General features: G+C 18.1%; 5 protein-coding genes across 5 annotated transcripts; 3 read left to right on the forward strand and 2 right to left on the reverse strand.

Annotated features, from left to right (window-relative positions):
• Positions 1-346: 346 nt before the first annotated feature.
• On the reverse strand, positions 347-4,730 carry PGAL8A_00278400 (conserved Plasmodium protein, unknown function; the record flags this gene model as incomplete). The annotated part of the gene is made up of 2 exons (XM_028671776.1): positions 347-1,114; positions 1,215-4,730. The coding sequence occupies 2 exons, from the start codon at positions 4,728-4,730 to the stop codon at positions 347-349; spliced, it is 4,284 nt and encodes a 1,427-aa protein (XP_028528395.1).
• Positions 4,731-6,101: 1,371 nt separating this feature from the next.
• On the forward strand, positions 6,102-9,755 carry ClpC (ATP-dependent Clp protease, putative; the record flags this gene model as incomplete). Its single annotated transcript, XM_028671778.1, has 1 exon — positions 6,102-9,755. The coding sequence occupies one exon, from the start codon at positions 6,102-6,104 to the stop codon at positions 9,753-9,755; it is 3,654 nt and encodes a 1,217-aa protein (XP_028528396.1).
• Positions 9,756-10,683: 928 nt separating this feature from the next.
• VPS29 (vacuolar protein sorting-associated protein 29, putative) lies at positions 10,684-11,256 on the forward strand (the record flags this gene model as incomplete). The annotated part of the gene is made up of 1 exon (XM_028671779.1): positions 10,684-11,256. The coding sequence occupies one exon, from the start codon at positions 10,684-10,686 to the stop codon at positions 11,254-11,256; it is 573 nt and encodes a 190-aa protein (XP_028528397.1).
• Positions 11,257-12,305: 1,049 nt separating this feature from the next.
• Positions 12,306-13,927, reverse strand: GAPM3 (glideosome associated protein with multiple membrane spans 3, putative; the record flags this gene model as incomplete). The annotated part of the gene is made up of 3 exons (XM_028671780.1): positions 12,306-12,535; positions 12,853-13,160; positions 13,611-13,927. 3 exons carry the CDS (start codon positions 13,925-13,927, stop codon positions 12,306-12,308), a joined length of 855 nt encoding a protein of 284 aa, XP_028528398.1.
• Positions 13,928-17,747: 3,820 nt separating this feature from the next.
• Positions 17,748-19,536, forward strand: PGAL8A_00278800 (radical SAM protein, putative; the record flags this gene model as incomplete). Its single annotated transcript, XM_028671781.1, has 5 exons — positions 17,748-18,624; positions 18,772-18,833; positions 18,978-19,015; positions 19,313-19,362; positions 19,478-19,536. The coding sequence occupies 5 exons, from the start codon at positions 17,748-17,750 to the stop codon at positions 19,534-19,536; spliced, it is 1,086 nt and encodes a 361-aa protein (XP_028528399.1).
• Between the last annotated feature and the right edge of the window lie 307 nt (positions 19,537-19,843).

The raw sequence follows: 19,843 nt of genomic DNA on the forward strand, positions 1-19,843 counted from the left end.
CATCTTTTAAAAAATAGAAAACCAATATTATAAATAAAAGTAAAATGATAATATTTATTACATATAAAAAAAAAAAAAAAAATTCATATATAAATATATTCGTATAAATATTAAATGATAAAAAAAATTGAATTAAAATAACAAAGATATTTTTTGTATGTATACAAATATAAAATTATAAATATACTTCTTAAATATAATAGAATATATATAATGATAAATAATTAAATTAAAATTATAAAGATAAATTTTAAATATATTACAAAATTTATATGTTTATTTCAAAAAGAAACTAATAGAATTATATGTTATTATATATGAAATATATATATATTTCTATTGTTCTTTATTTTGTTGTATTTTCATTATTTTCCTTTTTTTTATTGCTTTTTTTTAAAAATTTTATTTTCCTACTTTTTAATTTTGCTTCTTGACATTCTGACTTTAAAAAATTCAAATCCATTTTTAAATCATTTATTTCTTTTAACAATAATGAATTTTCATTCATCATTTTTATTTTTTCTTTTCTAAAAGCTTCAGTTTCCTTTTCTAACTTTTCCTTTAATACTTCAATCATATTTTCTAAGTATTCTTTTTGTCTAATATACTCAGAAAAAACATTTTTGGTATCATAATTCTTCACGTCATTAACTTTATGAAATTTGTTGTATAAATTTAAAAATGAGGAGTTAAATATTTTTTTATCATGTAGATGCAAATAACATTCTTTAATATGTTCTTGTAAATTTTTAAGAATTTTATCGTAATTTCCAATTGTTTTATTGTAATTTAATAAATCATCATGTAATGACTTTATTTTCATTTTATATTCATTAATTTCAATTTGCAAATTGACAGTCTTTTTGTGATTATTTTCAAAGCATTTTGCCATCTCATCAATTTTTTCTCTCATAATTTTAATTTCTGAGTCTTTTGGAGATAAATTAGATTCTAAATCTTTAATTTTTTGAGTTAAAACAATTTTAAGTTTTTCTAATTCTTCATTTTTCTTATTTAAATTTGTTATTTCCTTATTTTTAGAGTCTATTTCTTTTTCTTTAGATAAAATATTGTCTTTAAGATTACTTATATCAACTTTTAAATTATCTATATTCTAAAAAAAAAAAAAAAGTTTTTTATACTTAATACATTATAAAAATTTATTTTAATAATTATAATAATCCTTTTAATGTAATATTTTATTATTATTTTACCTCTTGTAATCTCTTAGCTGTAATATTATTTTTTATAAATTTTTCTTTTTCTTCTTGAATATTTTCCTTAAGCTCATTCTCTATATATTCATATAGTTTAAATTTTCCTAATAGATTATATTTATCTTCTTTTAGTTTTTTTATCTCATCTTCATATTTTTTTGTTATAATTAAAATTTCTTCATCAACATCTTCTTCTATGCGCTTTATATATTCGTCTTTTTCTTTTTGTAAATTTTCATATCTTAATATAAAATTTTGCATATAATCTTCTTTCTTTTGTATTTCTTCCTTTTTTTCTTTTGTTATCTCATTTATTTTCATTTGGTGTTCTTTTTTTAAATCTAAAATTTCTGTCGTCGAATTTTTTTTATATATATTAAATTCCTCTTCTAACTTCAAATACTTATCTTCATTTATTTTATTAGTTAAATAAAATTGTGAATTTAATTGATTTACAAAATAAGTATGCTTTTCTTCTAGTTCATATAAAGATTCTTTACAAGCATTTTCAATTTTTTCTTTTTCTTTTATCAAATTTTTATTGATTTTAATTAAATTATTTATCTCTATATTTTTTTCTTTTTTTAGTTTTTTCATTTCATTTTTGTAAATAGACTCCTTGTTTTTCATTTCTAATTCCATTTGATTTTTTAAATTGGTAATTTTCTTTTGTAATTCTAAAACTTCTTTGTTTTTCTTTTGTACATAAAAAAAGTCAATTAAGATTTCATCATTTTCTTTTTCATCTTCATTTAATATGTAATTTGTTTTATTATTCAAATCATATAATAAAAAATTATTTTTTAATTTTATGTTTTCATTTAGAATATTAGTAGTTTCATTATTTAAATCGGAAAGGTAAAATCCTTTTTCTAATTCTGTGCAATCATTAAATTTATTTTTATCTTCGTTATTTAACACATCTTTTTTTAATTTCACGTGTTCATTATATATGTTTGTTGTATCGTTATTATTAAAAGTGTTATTAATATGTGCCAATGTTTTATTTTTACTTATACTGTCTTGTTCTAATTCTTCTCTATCATTTTCTATTCTCTTATCTTCTTTTTTGCAAGTTAAATTATTTAAAGTATTCAAGTTATTCTGAGATAAAAATAAGTTATCAATTTTCTCTATAGAAAAAATATAAATAGAACCATCTTTAGAACAACTAAATAATAATTCTCTGTTTAAATCTAGTTTTAAATTAACACAGTTTAAAATGTGACAAGGAATTTCTAAAAATAAACCACATAAAGGTAATGCATAAAATCTGATTCTGCAAAAAAATCCATTATGAAAAGAAGCAATTAAAAATTTATTTTTATAGAGTAATATTTTATTAATGACATAATCACATTCTAAAACACATTCAATTTTTGAATTGCAATACTGCTTAATGGTCTTATCATCACAAGATACATAAATATTTTTTATTTCATTAGTATTTAAATTACTGAAGCTTTTATAATCGTTATCATATTTTATTAAATCTATATTATTTTGTTCATTGTTTTCTTTTTTTTTATTCTTATCATTTAATATTTCTAAATCTATGCTTAAAAATTTTTTTTCTTTTTGCATAACTTCAATAATTTTACTGCCATTATTGTAAAGTGAATATTCAAATAAATATCCATCTTTTCCAATTGAAAAAATAGAAAAGTCATTTGAACTCCATATTATATCAGTAATATAATTTACATGAGATTTTAAAATAAATAAAAGATCATATGTATAAGTTTTGTATATATATATTGTTGAAATTTTTGAGACAGCCATAAAATTGCCTCCATTTGAAAATTTACAACATGAGCAATTTTTTAAAAAAAACTCTTTTTTTATTTTTAATTTATTATATAAAATATGAAATAATCTTAGTTTATCTGTAAATGCAACTAAAAGTAAGTGACCAGAACAATGAATTGATGCATGTAGTGGCTCATTATTAAATGAATTTGTCATAACTATTTCTTTTTTTTTATAATTAATAATTTTTATGTTATTATCATCATAACAAATTATAATTAATGGATGTTTTAAACAAACATCAAAATCATTTATTTTTCCTGAACTTATGTTATATAATAATGTTTCGATGTTTTTATTATCATGTTTTATATTATCATCAAAAGTATTATTTATGCTATTATTTTGATCATCATCATTTATATAATTAGCTAATTTACAATTTTCATCTATTTCATTTATAGATTTATTTAACTCTTTATTCATGTCAATAGCAATTGATCCCTTTGTAGATTTATTTATTTCAACTTCTTTATTAGAATTTCTTAAATAATCATAATTTATGTTTTTAGAATTTTCACAATATATTTTATTTTTAGTTAAGTCTAATTTCTTTAAGTTACCATCTTGGGCTAAAAAATACAAAAAATTTTCACAATGGGAAAGCAAACAATAATTATTAAATAAGGTATTATAATTAAAACTAACATAATATTTTAATAAATAATTTAGATTTACACTTAAATCGTTTGATTTTTCATAGTAGTATATAAATTCACAATCAAATAAAAAAAATCCTCTTGTAAGACATACTATTTTTAATATTTCATCATTACTTATATGTTTGTTAAATATTTTTAATTTTTCTTTTTTAATATCATAAAATATTAAATAATTATTTTTATTAATTAATAATAAAACTCCATCATTTAACCAACAGCAATTTGTAAAATTGTTATCAATTTTTTCGAGTTTCTTATTTTTTATTTTTATTTCTTCCAAGTTTTTATCAATACTAAGATAAAGAAAAACATCTCTTTGCAAATTTTTATACTTGTATATATTACTATTATAGTTATCCTTCATGTTATTTTTACTAATGTTAATTTTATTCTCATTATTTACACAATTATTTATATTTGCACTATCAATGTCCTTCTCATCTTTATCATCATCTAATTTATTTTTTTTAGTAGTAATATTATTATTTTTTATACTATTTATTGATACTAAGGCAATATAAGAAGAATTTTGAGAATTAATATAAATTTCACAATTTTCATTAAAGAGAGTTGGAGGAAATATTTTACTAAATATTAATTTCTCTTGTATCCAGTCATAACATAAAAATAAACTTTTTGTACTTCCATTAGTTATGCAATAAATATATTTATTTTTTGAAGAAAATAATATATTCATAATTTTACTTTCATTATCAGAAATCTCTAAAGTTAATCTTTTAATAAGCTTAAAATTACTCGTGAAAATTGAAATAAATGGCTTTTTTATTGATTTTTCTCCTAACGCTAGCAATTTTTTATCATTACTTAAACCTAGACATATAATACCATAACTTTTTTCATCACTTAATAAAAACTTTTGCTTTTTTTCTAAAAGCGAATGTACTACTCCATTTGTTCCAATACAATAAAAAATAGAATTTTCATCTAAAAAATAAAAAGGATTATATATGTTTTTATTTATGCCATACGCATATATAGCTTTTGTTAAGTATGTTTCTTCTTTCTTTTCAAATGTAAACATTTTTAATTTATTCTATAATTATAATTATATACTTATATATATATATATATATTTTTTATTTTAAATAAATGAAAGACCATATATTTGTTTCATGTTTAGATATCTTTATAATAAATAATATTTTTTTTCCTTTTTTTTTTTTTTTTTTTTTTTTTTTTTTTTTTTTCAGGGCTACATCTGCATTCTACATTATAATTGAGTTTTTTTTTTTTTTTTTTTTTTTTGTCAATTAAATTTAATTAAAAATAAATATATAAACAAACTTTAATTTTCACTACAATTATTAAATTTTGGGATATTTTTTTTTAAAATTATAAATATATATATATATATACAAGTTATTAATTTACATTTATTTCTGGGAGACTTATAACATTTACATCCATATATAAATAAGAAAGAGAAAAATCTACACACATTCATTTTCACTCTTCCTTTTTTTTGTAGAATAATTTTATGAAATATATTAATTCCTTCTTTTTAATGTAATTTTCATTAGATGAACTAAAAATAAGGAAGTATAATTCATTAATTTGTTTTTCTTTAATAACAATTCCTTTCATCCTTCTTTTTCTCAATCTTTCCTCCTATTTTTTGTAGTTTTTTCTGACATATATCATTTTTCCATTATCTCATTTCCACCATGTTTTACATTTCTGTATTTCATTTATTTATTACTTGTTTTATTACATTTATTAATAGAATACAGTTATTTTCAAAAAATTTTTAAATTTTCCAAGAGAAATATATTTATATTTGTTTTGTTTGACTTAATATAACTTAACAAATATATTACATACATACAAAAAATATATATATACTTTATATATAAATATATTAATTTATAAATATTTATTTTAATTTTTTTTTTTTTTTTTTTTTTTGAAAATGTTTTAGCTTTTAAAAATATTTTATATGAATTCATAATTTAATACAATAATTTATTTGTTTGCTAAATGTCCTTCAAAGAGTGGATACAATATTTTAACAGTATTTCAATTTATGTAACTTAAGAATTTTAAGGAATAAATTGTTACGAAAATAATATTAGCAAAAACATGCTAATTAACACAATTTAAAAAATCTTCTTTTAATTTTAAACTACAAATAATAAGTATCAAAAAAAAAAAAAAAAAATAAAAATAAATAAATAACAATAAAAAAAAAAGAAATTGTAGAAATTTAATTGTATTTGAAAACATATATTTACGTTTTTTAATATGAAGTATAATTGTTTTCATAAAAAAATTAATTAAGAATCAAAATAAACGCTCTTTAATAAAAATAGAAACAATTATTTCAATGAAATATATTATACTTCAAAATTTTAATTTACTGTTTTTCTTAAAATATTATTTTAAAAAGTAGGAAATGAATGTTTTATATAGTTTACTTTTCATATTTATATTAAAAATTGTAAAAAATATACATATAAGAAAAAAAATAAACTTCTTAAATAATTCATATAAAATAAATAAAAAAGAAACAATAAATTTTAGTAGAAATTTTAGAAAAGTAAGGAATAGAAACAGTAAGCTGCATATGTCATTATTTGAAAAGTATGATGAAAAATGTATTAAAGCTCTAATTATCGCTAGGGAGGTTGCAAAAAATGATGATGAAAATGAAATATTATTAAAACACCTTCTTATTGCAATAGTAAAGACTGATTCAGATTTGATTGAAAATGTTTTAAAATATTTTAATATTTCTCTTACAAAATTCTTAGATAAATTTAATAATATGGAAATAAGTAAGTTACAGAAAGAAAATAATAAAAAAGATGGATATAATGAAGCTATTTCTTACAATATATTGCAAAATAATACTAATGAAAATACAAAGAAAAAACACGTTATAGGGAATATGAATAGTTCTATAAAAGAGGAAGATATTGAAAATAAAGATGATCAAAATTTCAACAAAAAAATAAGTGATTTGATTATTAAACATATAAACGACATAGAACATAATATACAGCTATTAAAAAATTCAGATAAAGAAAAGAATAATATTTATACAACTGATATTAATGATAATAATGCTACTAATAGTGTTAATAATAATAGCACTAATAATGTTAATGATAGTAGTGTTGATGATATTAATAGTAATATTACTGATAATGTTAGTTATATTAGTACTGATAATGTTAATAATAGTAGTACTGATAATGTTAGTAATAGTAGTACTGATAATGTTAGTAATAGTAGTACTGATAATGTTAGTAATAGTGTTAGTGATAGTAGTACTGATCATGTTAATAGTAGTAGTAATTATAAATATGATATGAACTCAAGTGATGATAAAAGTCTAAATGGTAATAAAAAGGATGAAAAAAAAAAATCAGATAAAATAAATTCCAATATAAAATTTTCAGAAATTTGCAAATTAGTTCTTCAAAACGCAGTTATAGAAGCAAAGAAAAAAAAAAAAATTTTTGTTAATATTATTGATATATTATTATCCCTTATAAATGTTGCTGAAGAAAGAAATAATGATTTTTTAAAATATTTAAATGAGCTAAACATAAGTGTAAATGAATTTAAAAATCAATTAACAACTTATGATGAAATTAATGCTGTTGTCCCTTTTAATAAAAACATGAATGACATGAATATAAATACTCCAAACAATGAATATAATAATCAAAAAACACATAATATGAGTAATGATCAACCAAATCAAATAGTAAACGGAATAAACAATGAATATCTAAATCAGTCTAAGGATTATAAAAATAATGATGAAAATAATTTTGCACCAAACAATAAATTAATAAGCTCTTCTTTTATGAAGGACTGTTTAATTGATATGGTTCAATTAGCACAAGAAAAGGGAGATGAACATTTTTTTGGGAGAAAAAAGGAGATAAAAAGAATAATAGAAATATTAGGAAGAAAAAAAAAATCAAATCCATTATTAATTGGAGAAAGTGGTGTAGGAAAAACAGCAATAATTGAACATCTTTCTTATTTAATTTTAAAGAATAAGATACCTAATCATTTAAAAAATTGCCGAATTTTTCAATTAAATGTTGGTAATATAGTGGCTGGTACAAAATATAGAGGAGAGTTTGAAGAAAAAATGAAACATTTATTATTAAATATGAATAAAAAGAAGAAAAATATTTTATTTATTGATGAAATTCATGTTATTGTTGGTGCAGGAAGTGGGGAAGGATCATTAGATGCATCTAATTTGTTAAAACCTTTTCTTTCTTCAGATAATTTACAATGTATAGGAACTACAACTTTCCAAGAATTTTCTAAATATATTGAAAATGATAAAGCATTAAGAAGACGATTTAATTGCATTACTATAAATCCATTTTCACCTAAGGAAACATACCAATTATTAAAAAAAATAAAATATAATTATGAAAAGTATCATAACATTTATTACACTAATGAATCTTTGAAATCTATTGTTTTATTATCTGAGGATTATTTACCTACATTAAATCTTCCTGATAAAGCAATTGATATATTAGATGAAGCAGGAGCTTATCAAAAAATCAAATATGAAAAATATATGAAACAAAAATCAAAGGAGAAATTTTTGGAAAAATCGAAAATTTCCATGAAAAAAGATGAGAATGATATGAGAAAACAAAAAATAGAAAATAATAATAATAAAATAAATAAAGAAGGATACATTAAAGAAGAAAGTAATAATGAATTAATAAATAAAGAAGAAGAATTAGAAGAAAAAAATAATGATAAAATAAGCAAAATTGAAGATTTTAAAGAAGAAAAAAACGATGAAGCAATGAATTTGCTTGAAAATATGCACATGAAATATGTCACGTCAGATGTTATAGAAAATATAGTAAGTAAAAAATCTTCTATTTCGTTTATTAAAAAAAATAAAAAAGAAGAGGAAAAAATATCAAAGTTAAAAGAAAAATTAAATAAAATTATTATAGGACAAGAAAAAGTTATTGATATATTATCAAAATATTTATTTAAAGCGATTACAAATATTAAAGATCCTAATAAACCTATTGGTACCCTTTTATTATGTGGATCATCAGGAGTTGGTAAAACCTTATGTGCTCAAGTTATATCAAAATATTTGTTTAATGATGATAACTTAATTGTAATAAATATGAGTGAATATATTGATAAACATTCAGTTAGTAAATTATTTGGTAGTTATCCAGGTTATGTAGGCTATAAAGAAGGAGGAGAATTAACCGAAAGTGTAAAAAAAAAACCTTTTTCTATTATTCTTTTTGATGAAATTGAAAAGGCACATAGTGAAGTTTTACACGTTTTATTACAAATACTAGATAATGGTTTATTAACAGATTCCAAAGGAAATAAAATTTCTTTCAAGAATACATTTATTTTTATGACAACTAATATTGGTTCTGATATTATTACGGACTATTTTAAATTATATAATAAAAATTATTCAAATTTAGGATTCAAGTATTATATAAAGAATAAAACAAATGTAAACACAAATTCTTCAAATGAAGAAAATAAAAAATACAGTAAAAGAAGTACAAATGAACTTAATGAAGAAGAGAAAAAAAATAATAAAAGCTATATGAATAATTATATTGAAGATTTTGAAGAAAAATTACGAAGTAATAAGTGGTATGAAGAATTGGAACCAGAAATAGAAGATGAATTAAAAAAAAGATTTTTACCAGAATTTTTAAATAGAATAGACGAAAAAATTATATTTCGTCAATTTTTGAAAAGAGATATTATTAGTATATTAGAAAATATGATTGATGATTTAAAAAAGAGAATAAAAAAAAGAAAAAATTTAAACTTAATTATTGATAAAGATGTAATTAATTATATATGTAGCGATGAAAATAATATATATGATATGAACTTTGGTGCTAGATCTATTAGAAGAGCTTTATATAAATACATTGAAGACCCAATAGCTTCTTTTCTTATTTCTAATTTATATGAACCTAATGATTCGATTTCTTTAAACTTATCTAAAGATAAGAAAATATATGTCAAGTTATTAAAAACCTCAGTTAAACAACTTTCATAATATATTTATTAATTATAATAATTTAATATTTATTTTATGTATTCATATATTAATGAAGATATAAACATACTTTTAAAATATTATTATTTATTTCTTTATATTTTTAGTAAGTTTAATTAATTTTATTGTAATTTTCCATGATTTATTTTTTTTTTTAATTTTTAAAATAATTTATTTATAAAAAAAGTTATGTTAATAATATATATCTTTTATTTAATTGACAAATTTATTAATCCTCCTACTTTTATTGTTGAATTAAAATGTTTACGGTAATTTTTTTTTATTATATTTTGTTTGTTACATATACTTGAAATATATTTGTGCTCTTATTTTTTTTTTTTTTTTTTTTTTTTTTTTTTGTTATGAAACATTAATTTGTTTTTTTTATATTTTTCTCAGTTTTTATTTTTATAATTTTTAATACATATATTTAATAATTATTTTATTTTTTTCATTTAGAAATGAAACATTGTTACGATAATTAAAAAATAATATAAAACTGTTACCTATTTAAAATATTATATATGTTTTATGCATATTTATTTTTTTTTCTTTTTAAAAAATTAAATGAAAAACGCTAACATCACTTATTGTAAAAATTTTTTATTTAAAAAATAGGAAGCTGATTTTATTTTTTAATTACATATTTAAAATTTTTTTTTTTTTTTTTTTTTTTTTTATAGAATATATATATTATTAAATATTCAAGAATTTGAAAATACTTTCTAAAAATAACTGTATATATATAAGAATATTTAAGTAATAGATACAATTTATTTTAATTAGAAAAACTGATATTTAAAATGAGTGCTTAAATTGATTTATAAAAAATTTATGACGTTTTGGGATATAATTTCTTAAATGTCATGCATTTATTTTATATATTTTATATATATATATATATACATTTGTTATATTTCTCTTCAAAATGAGTGGAAAACTTGAAGATATAGGAGAATTAGTTTTATTAATTGGTGATTTTCATTCTCCTATTAGAAATTTAGGGTTACCTGATTGTTTCAAAGATCTTTTAAAAACAGACAAAATAAAACATGTGTTATGTACGGGAAATGTTGGATCTAGAGAAAATTTAGAGTTGCTTAAAAATATTGCTGATTCAGTTCATATAACTAAAGGAGATATGGATGATAACTATGATTTTCCAGAAGAGATATCTCTTAATATTGGAGATTTTAAGATATCATTAATTCATGGTCATCAAATTATTCCATGGGGAAATATGAACTCTCTTTTACAATGGCAGAAAAAATATGACAGTGATATAATTATTAGTGGTCATACACATAAAAATTCTATTGTTCAATATGAAGGAAAATATTTTATTAACCCTGGATCAGCTACCGGAGCTTTTCAACCATGGCTAGCTGAGACCGTTCCAAGTTTTATATTAATGGCTGTTGCAAAAAATTCTATTGTTGTATATGTTTATGAAGAAAAATATGGGAAAACAAATGTTGAGATGAGTGAACTTCGTAAGTAAAACCGACTATACAAAAATATACTAATGTAAACTTTTTATTCTTCTAAAGATTTATATATTTATTTTTTTTTTTTTTTTTTTATATATTTTCATGAATAATTAGATAATAAAGAAATGATAATTTTTTTTATTTATAAAATATATCTTTATATTTTGTACATCTTATAAGTACATATATTTTTTTTTGTTTTTATTAATATTAAAGCAAATATTTGTTGCTTATATATAAAAATATATATATATATATATATATATATATATAAACCCATAATATATATACTAAGTTATTTATTTGTATCGAAAAAAAAATACACAAATTTTTTGTACAAGTTGATGATTTTGATATTTCTATATATATGTATTAATATGAATATACCTATTATTATTCATCTTTATTACAAAATTAATGTTTTAATTACATGAAATGAATTAAAAGCTATAAAGGTAAATTACATTAAACATACTTAATGTAATTATTTTGAATATTTACATCTTTATAATAAGTTAAAATTTTAAATATTAATTGTGCTTTATATTTATCAATTATAACAAATTTTTTTTTTTTAATAACAAAAAATTAGTAAAAAAAAAAAAAAAAAAGGGTATATAGGATTAAAATAAAAATTACCATTTAAATTTAGTATGTTTTGTATTTTATTTTTTTATTTCTTCTTTTTTTTTTTTTTTATTCTTACTATTTGTTGTAAAAAAGAAAAAAAGGTAAATAATACGGTTTTCTAACAATATAATATATTAACGTAAAACTTTGAACAATTATTTAAATTTATTTACTACCATGTGTATTACTAGATATATTTATTTTTAAATTAGTTACTTGTAGAATATATATTAACAAATAAAGAGTTATCAATAGAAAAATAAATTAAATCATTACATAATATTACATTATTTCCTATTTCATTTTTATTATGTTCTGTTCCTTGTATTTTTTTTTTTTTTTTTTTTTTTTTATAATTTACTTTTTTTTCATTTATTTTTTTATAAATATAATTTAAAAAACAAAATTTAAACAATTTATGTAGACAAAATTATGCAGGGTAATATGCATTTTGATTTTGTTCTTGTGTATAAGGAGTATATCGTGAAAACTTCTCTACTTGTTGTTCTACATCATTTGTTAATTCTGTTTCATGTAATGCCGGTGATACGTGATTTACTTCTGGTTCAAAGTAATAAGACCATAAGGAAACAGCTGCCAAGGCTAACCACAACAATAAATTGGAAAAACTACCAGAGTTGCAAAATATCACAAATATTTCTGTAAAAAAAAAAATATATAAGGTATACAAAAAAAATTACATGAAATAATTAAAAAAAAAAAAAAAATAAAATATATAATCATGTAGTAATACATTAATTAAATATATATATATATATATATAAGTATTATGTAGAAATATAATTATCTACAATGAAATATAATTCATTATTTTAGACTTTACTATATTTAAATCAATACATAATTAAAAAATTAAACTTTATATATTTTATATATACATAACAAAAATTACGTTAGTATAAAGAAAATTTTCAAAAATAATAATAAAATATATTTTTTTTATATTCTTCTGATACCTGTCAATCCTGCAAATGCAAAAATAACACCATTTATATATGCATGTAAATCTCCAGCTCCTTCATCATGATAGACTTCTAATAAATATGCAGCTAAACCATATAATAAACATGAAAAGGCATGAACAAGACGAACAAAAATAAAAAATACCCATTCACTTCCTCCTTCATTAAAGTGAACATACCATTTTCTTGTATAAAATTTTGATATATATAAATAAAAAATAAATTGTAAAGTTGCACTTATGGTGTCTAAAAATGATGCTAATCTAAGAATTTTTGATCCAGCACGATATCCTCTTGCCCAACTAAAAAAAAAATTAAAAAAAAAAAATATACGATAAGAGAGAAATAAAATATATTAAAATAAAAAATTTCTATTTTTATTAAAATTATGCTTAATTATTTTTATAATTTTTTATGAGCTATATTAACACATAAATTTTTAAACTAATACACAATGAACTATTAATAAAAATAATGTTAACATAACACTGTTATTCAAAAAAAAAAATTTATTTTATTTTCGTGAAATAATAACAATATAAGCATATATATTTTTAGTCACTAAAACATTAGATATTTACAGAGATCATTTATTTATTTTATTTTATTTTATTTTTTTTTTTTTTTTGATATATAAATAATATTTTTGTTAATGAAATTTTTTTCATATTTTAATTTAAAAAATAAAATTATGAAATACAAACTAAAAGATTAAGCATTTACTTTTATTTATTTTATTTTTTTGTTGATACCATGTGTCATCTGCAAGAAGAACTTGAAAAGACATAATAAATATTGCTCCAATTAAATAAACGCCTGCCCAAAGTGTTATAGAATTTCTAAATGCTTGATCTAGGCGATATTCATCCTTCATATTCCTTAAATCATAGCTAAATAATCCTTTTCCTCCATTTGACCAATAAGCCATAAATAAAAATGTCAATGCTATGAATTCTAAAAAAAAACCTATTCTTAAGGTTGTTCCAAAAAACCCACTAATTTGAACACATGGTCCTCTATTTGTATGACAATTATCATCAAGGCCGTCTTGTCGCGTTGTAAACCACATATCGATTAAAAATAAAAATAATAAAACAATTAAAAAATATATATATATATATAATAAAATATAATAAAAATGAAAAATATATATTCAAAGAATTCAGTATAACAATTGAAAGTCCATTTAGAAGTTTTTCAATTGATTTTTATTTTATTTTGTTATTTCATATATTTTATTTTATTTTTTATTATTATTTTTTTTTTTTTTCGTAGGAACAATAAATCAATTATTAATTCTATGTTTAAATTTATCACAAAAAAAAAAAAAAAAAGAAAAAAAAATATGGAAATAATATAGTGTGTGAAATAAAAAAATTAATATTTATAAATCAAATACTGAATACATTTTTTTACATAAATAAAAGTGAATTATTATTTATGTAATCATATGTATAAATATACGTATGTACTACGGATTAAGAAAAAAAAAAAATAATTGAAAATTTAAAAAGTTGTGCAAAATTTTTTTTTAATAACAATGACAAAATGATATATTAAAATTAGAATTATATTTCACATGTATATAAATATATGAATTTTTCTTTAAAAACGTTGATGTAATTTAAATAAATGTGCGCTTAAATGAAAAGATATATTTATTAGCAAAAACTAAAAAGCATAATTAAATCTATAAATATAAATAAATCATATTTTTTAATTATATTCTAAACAATAATTTACAGTTGCACATCATAAAATATGTATAATAGTTATAACATAAAAGAACTTAAGAAAAAAAAGAAAAAAAAAAAAGAAATTTTCCAGAGATAAGTGGAAAAAAAAAGAGAGGATTATGTATAATATTAATATAGTAGATTAACATACTTTATTATTATCATTAATATACATAATAAGTTTTTTTTATTGATGATAAATTAAAAAATATTTACAAAAAGAAGAAAAAAAAAAAATTATTTGTGAACTATAAATTAACAGCAGGCATTGAAATCATAGAAATAATATATTTATAAAACTTAATCATACTTCTAAATATATAAATATTTGTTTAATTTAATTATGACATCAGTAATATATGAAAATATACCGCTCACGTTATTTTTATTTTATTTTGTTTTTTGTGTGTGTGTTATTAAAATAATTACATTTTCACGTGTGCGTATTTAAGTGCACACATTGATATGTATTTTTTTTTTCAATCGCATTTATTATAATTTTATAAATATTTAAAGCTTACAAATCCATTAATATTTTTTATATGTATTTTTGTTATTCTTTCTAAAATCTCTTCTTTTTATATTTTCTTATGATTAATTTTATGTTACTATCTTACATAGTATAAAATCGTTTTATAAAAAGAAAATTTTAAAAATAAAAAATATAAATATATATATGTAGAAAATAGTTACATTTAAATAATTTTTTGTGGAGTTATGTTTTTTCATAACAAAACTATTTACACTTTATATTTATTCTTAAATAGTTTAACATCCATATCTAGTTATGAGTTTTTTAATGAAGTCCAAGAATATATTTTTTTTTTTTTTATATAATTTCCAATATAAAGTATTAAGCACCTATAAGCACTACTGATATATCAACTAAAAAATTTTATGTATTGCAGGTGATGTTGTATTTTTTACATAAAAATTAATACATCATTTTAAGCTATTTTCTAAATATTATATCACCAAAACATAAAAAGAAAATACCTAAACCCTAAACAATTTTTTAGATAAGCACATCCAAAATGAAATTAAAAACAAAAAAAAGTATAAAAAGTATAATGCTAAAATTGAAAAAGATATAGATTTTAAGAACTTAATAAAGAAATTTTTTTTTATTCTATGGCCATATAGAAATATATCTTACTAATAAAAACTCTTAAACAACTATATGAAAAAAAGTAAGAAAAAAAAAAATATAGAATTAAATTATGAAATTTTTATTTCTCGTAATTGCAAATATTTCTTTTTTTTTTCATTAAGTGTAATATCATTAAAATTAGACAAATATTTACCATAAAAAAAAAAAATACACAAAACAAATGAGTTGATTTTTTTTAACTATAAAATATGTTATTTAATATGATAATTGCAAAAATTATCTCCTTTTTTTTTATTTTTTTGAAATAGCTTATATAAAATGAACCTTTATAATTTTTTAATCTATTTTTTTAATAAATATGCAAGGTACTTTTTATATTTTTCTTATATATATTTACTGTTCATATAAAATTTATATATATATATATAAAGGAATTTTGCTCAAATTTAGCATAACACTTTTTATATGTAATTTAATTAAATCTCGCATTTATATTAATGTCTTATAAACATTATTACATTAAAGTATATATAAAAAAATAACAGAATATTTTATTAATGTAAGATATATCATTTATCAATTTATTTTTTTTATTTTATTTGATTTAATTATCTATATTTAAATTATTCTATTTTTTTATTATTCAAAGTTTAATGATAAATACTATTATATTGGAAAATAAGAAAAAAAAAATAATAATATATTTACAATTTTTTTATACATTTTTTATCGAAAAGACATTTATTCTCCTAAATAAAACAAATATTTAGAAATATCCATAATATGCGTACCTCTTTATATTCACCACCTAATTTTTGGTAATACATTCATTGTAAAAATTAGATAATAAGAAATTTTTACTATTAAATATAGTAAAAATAAAAATAAATATATATTTTTAATATTTAATACACATTCAAAAAATAAACTTACCCTTAATGATTTTATAATATATATTTTTTTAATGCTTTTTTCTTATTTTAAAATTTCTATTTATTAATATTATTTAATTTTTTAGTTAATATCCTAAATATTAAAATTATCTTTTATTACTAAAAAAAATATTTTATATACATAAATGTATAATAATTCCAAAGTACATACACTAATTTCCTATTTTTAAAAATATATTTTTATTCTAGAGAATTTGTTAAATGTTTTATCATGTAATTATATTGTAAAATAATTATTTTAAAATACCTTCTAATTTATTATATCCTTAAAATATTTATATCATATTTATTATTTGTTAACTCACTTGGTGGAATAAAAGAAAAATAGAAAGGATTGTAAAATATATATACTCTTCTATTCATTATTCATTTTATTTTAGTATTAAATTATCCGTCTGTAATAAAGATTTTTTTTTTTATCCTTTCTTTTTTGTTTAAACAAAATTATTGAAATCTTTGTTCAACGTAATGTTTAATATAGTTCTTTATCTTGACATTTACCTTATTAAGTAAAAAAATGAAGTATCAATTAAAAATAATATATTTTTATAAAAAAAAAAAATATAAAATCATTATTATCATAAAAAGTAAATTTTAAATTCTTTTAAGAAAAAAAAAATTTTTCCATTTTAAAAAATAGTTCATATGCTTTTGTATTTTAATAGATATCATAATATTAAAAAAGGTTCAGAATTTAAAAAATTTCAATAAATTTAAATTAATAATGATATAAACATAAAAATAAAAAGAAATATGTATATTTACATATTCGTGAAAGTAGAAAATGGCTAAGATTAAAAATTATGAAAATTTTTAGTTATTATGAATATGTATAGATAATAAAAAAAAAAAAAAAAAAAAAAAAAAAAAAGTTAAAAAAGAAAATATAAAAAGTGAAAAAGTAAAATGAATTAAATATGAAGAAATAAATGTATTTTAATTTAATTTCATTTATTAAAATGTAGATATATTTCTTTTCTTTTCTTTTTTTATTTTTTTTCGTAGATGTATTGTAAACACTTTAAAAATGTAAAAATAAAGATACTATATGTATGCATATTTTAGTAGAAAAATATGAATTTGATAAAAATGGAAAAGTCTAAAAGATATATTAATTTAGTAAAAATAATTGAAAAAAATAAGTTCGAAAAGTATAGGCTTAAACAAATTTTAGATAATATATATAAGGCAAAAATTGTTAATATAAATAAAATGAAAAATATTCCAACTAGCTTAAGAAGAGAATTAAAAAATATATTCAATGAAAATATTTTAAGTTTAAAACCATTAAAAGAATATAAATATGATAGAGCGTATAAAGTGTTATTTGAGTGTAAAGATAAAGAAAAAATTGAGACTACATCTTTAGATTTTGGTTCTCATAAATCATTATGTATATCTAGTCAAATAGGATGTTCTTTTGCTTGTAAATTTTGTGCAACTGGGCAAATTGGAATAAAGAGACAACTAGAATTAGATGAAATAACAGATCAGCTCTTATATTTTCAGTCTAAAAATGTTAATATAAAAAATGTTTCTTTTATGGGTATGGGAGAGCCATTAGCTAATCCACATGTTTTTGATTCAATTCATTTCTTTAACCATTCTGATTTTTTTTCTTTATCAAATAGAAGAATAAATATTTCTACCGTTGGATTACTACCTGGTATTAAAAAATTAAATGAATTTTTTCCTCAAGTAAATTTGTCTTTTTCCTTACATTCTCCTTTTTCGGAAGAAAGAGACAGATTAGTTCCAATTAACAGAATGTTTCCATTTCATGAAGTTTTAGATTTGTTAGATGATAGAATAGCAAAAACGGGAAGACGTGTATGGATAAGTTATATTTTAATTAAAGACATAAATGATTCAAAAGATCATGCCGAAGCACTATGTGAACATATATGTAAAAGACCAAATAATATTAGATATTTATATAATGTTTGCTTAATTCCTTATAATAAAGGTATTATATTTCTATATGTATTTCTCATTTTATATGTTATTTCAAGTGTTTTTATAATATATAATACATATGTAGTATTATTTTTATATTTTTAATATCCATACGTATATATATTTATGTTGTATTTATTTAATAATTATTTTTTAGCAAAAAATGTAGATGAAAATTTCCAAAGATTAAATGAAGAAAACAGAATTTTACAATTTGAAGTACGAAAAATTAATTTTATATAATTTTTTTTTTTTTTTTTTTTTTGCAAATATATATAAAAGATTTCACTATTTTTATACAATAAATTTTTTTTATATATTTTTTATGTTATAATAACTTTTTCTTAATTTTTTTTTTTTTAGAAAATATTAAGAAAACATGGAATATCATTTTTTTACAGGTTTAATTATATAAATAAATAGGACAAAAATATATATATTTATTTATATTTATTTACTTGAATAAACTATATATACATAATAATATATTAAAATTCTTTTTTTCCTCTATAATTTATATACCTTTATTAATTTTTTTAAAAATGAATAAATAATATATAACATACATATAATTAATGGTATATTCTACTATGTTCATAAATAATTTGAGATTTATACTACTATATATATATATATATTATTTTTCCATGAGTTATATGTTTCCTTAACATATTTTAAAATTTTTTTTATATTTTTAGAAATTCTTTTGGTCATTCTATAGATGCTGCCTGTGGACAATTATATGCAGGTATTATATATACATTCATTGTTTATTACTTATTTTAAACTATAATTATAACAGATATTTTTTAGAATTAAGATAAAAAATATATTTAATTATATTTTTTATATTTTTTTTGTAGATTATGAACCAAAAATAAATAAAGAAAAAATTGGAACTAGAAATATTCCATTATTATAATAAGTTCACACTATTCTTTTCTATCATACATTGCATTTAACTTTTTTTTTTTTTTTTTTTTTAATATATATATATATAATTTATTTTTATCTAATATTTTATTTATTCTTCCATAAACTTCTTTAATTAAATTTGAATACATATATGTGTGTATACTCTTTTTTTTTTCTTTTTTTTTTTATTTAGTAACATTCTTATTATTTAATGAATCGCTTCATTTTAGATCTTCTCTATTTATTTTTATTTTTTTTTATTTTTCATTTAATAAAATTTGTTCTTTTTTTTTTTTTTTTTTTTTTTTTTTTTT

This window comes from Plasmodium gallinaceum, assembly GCF_900005855.1.
Source record: "Plasmodium gallinaceum strain 8A genome assembly, contig: PGAL8A_v1_87, whole genome shotgun sequence".
In the NCBI taxonomy this organism is placed as follows: Eukaryota; Apicomplexa; class Aconoidasida; order Haemosporida; family Plasmodiidae; genus Plasmodium; species Plasmodium gallinaceum.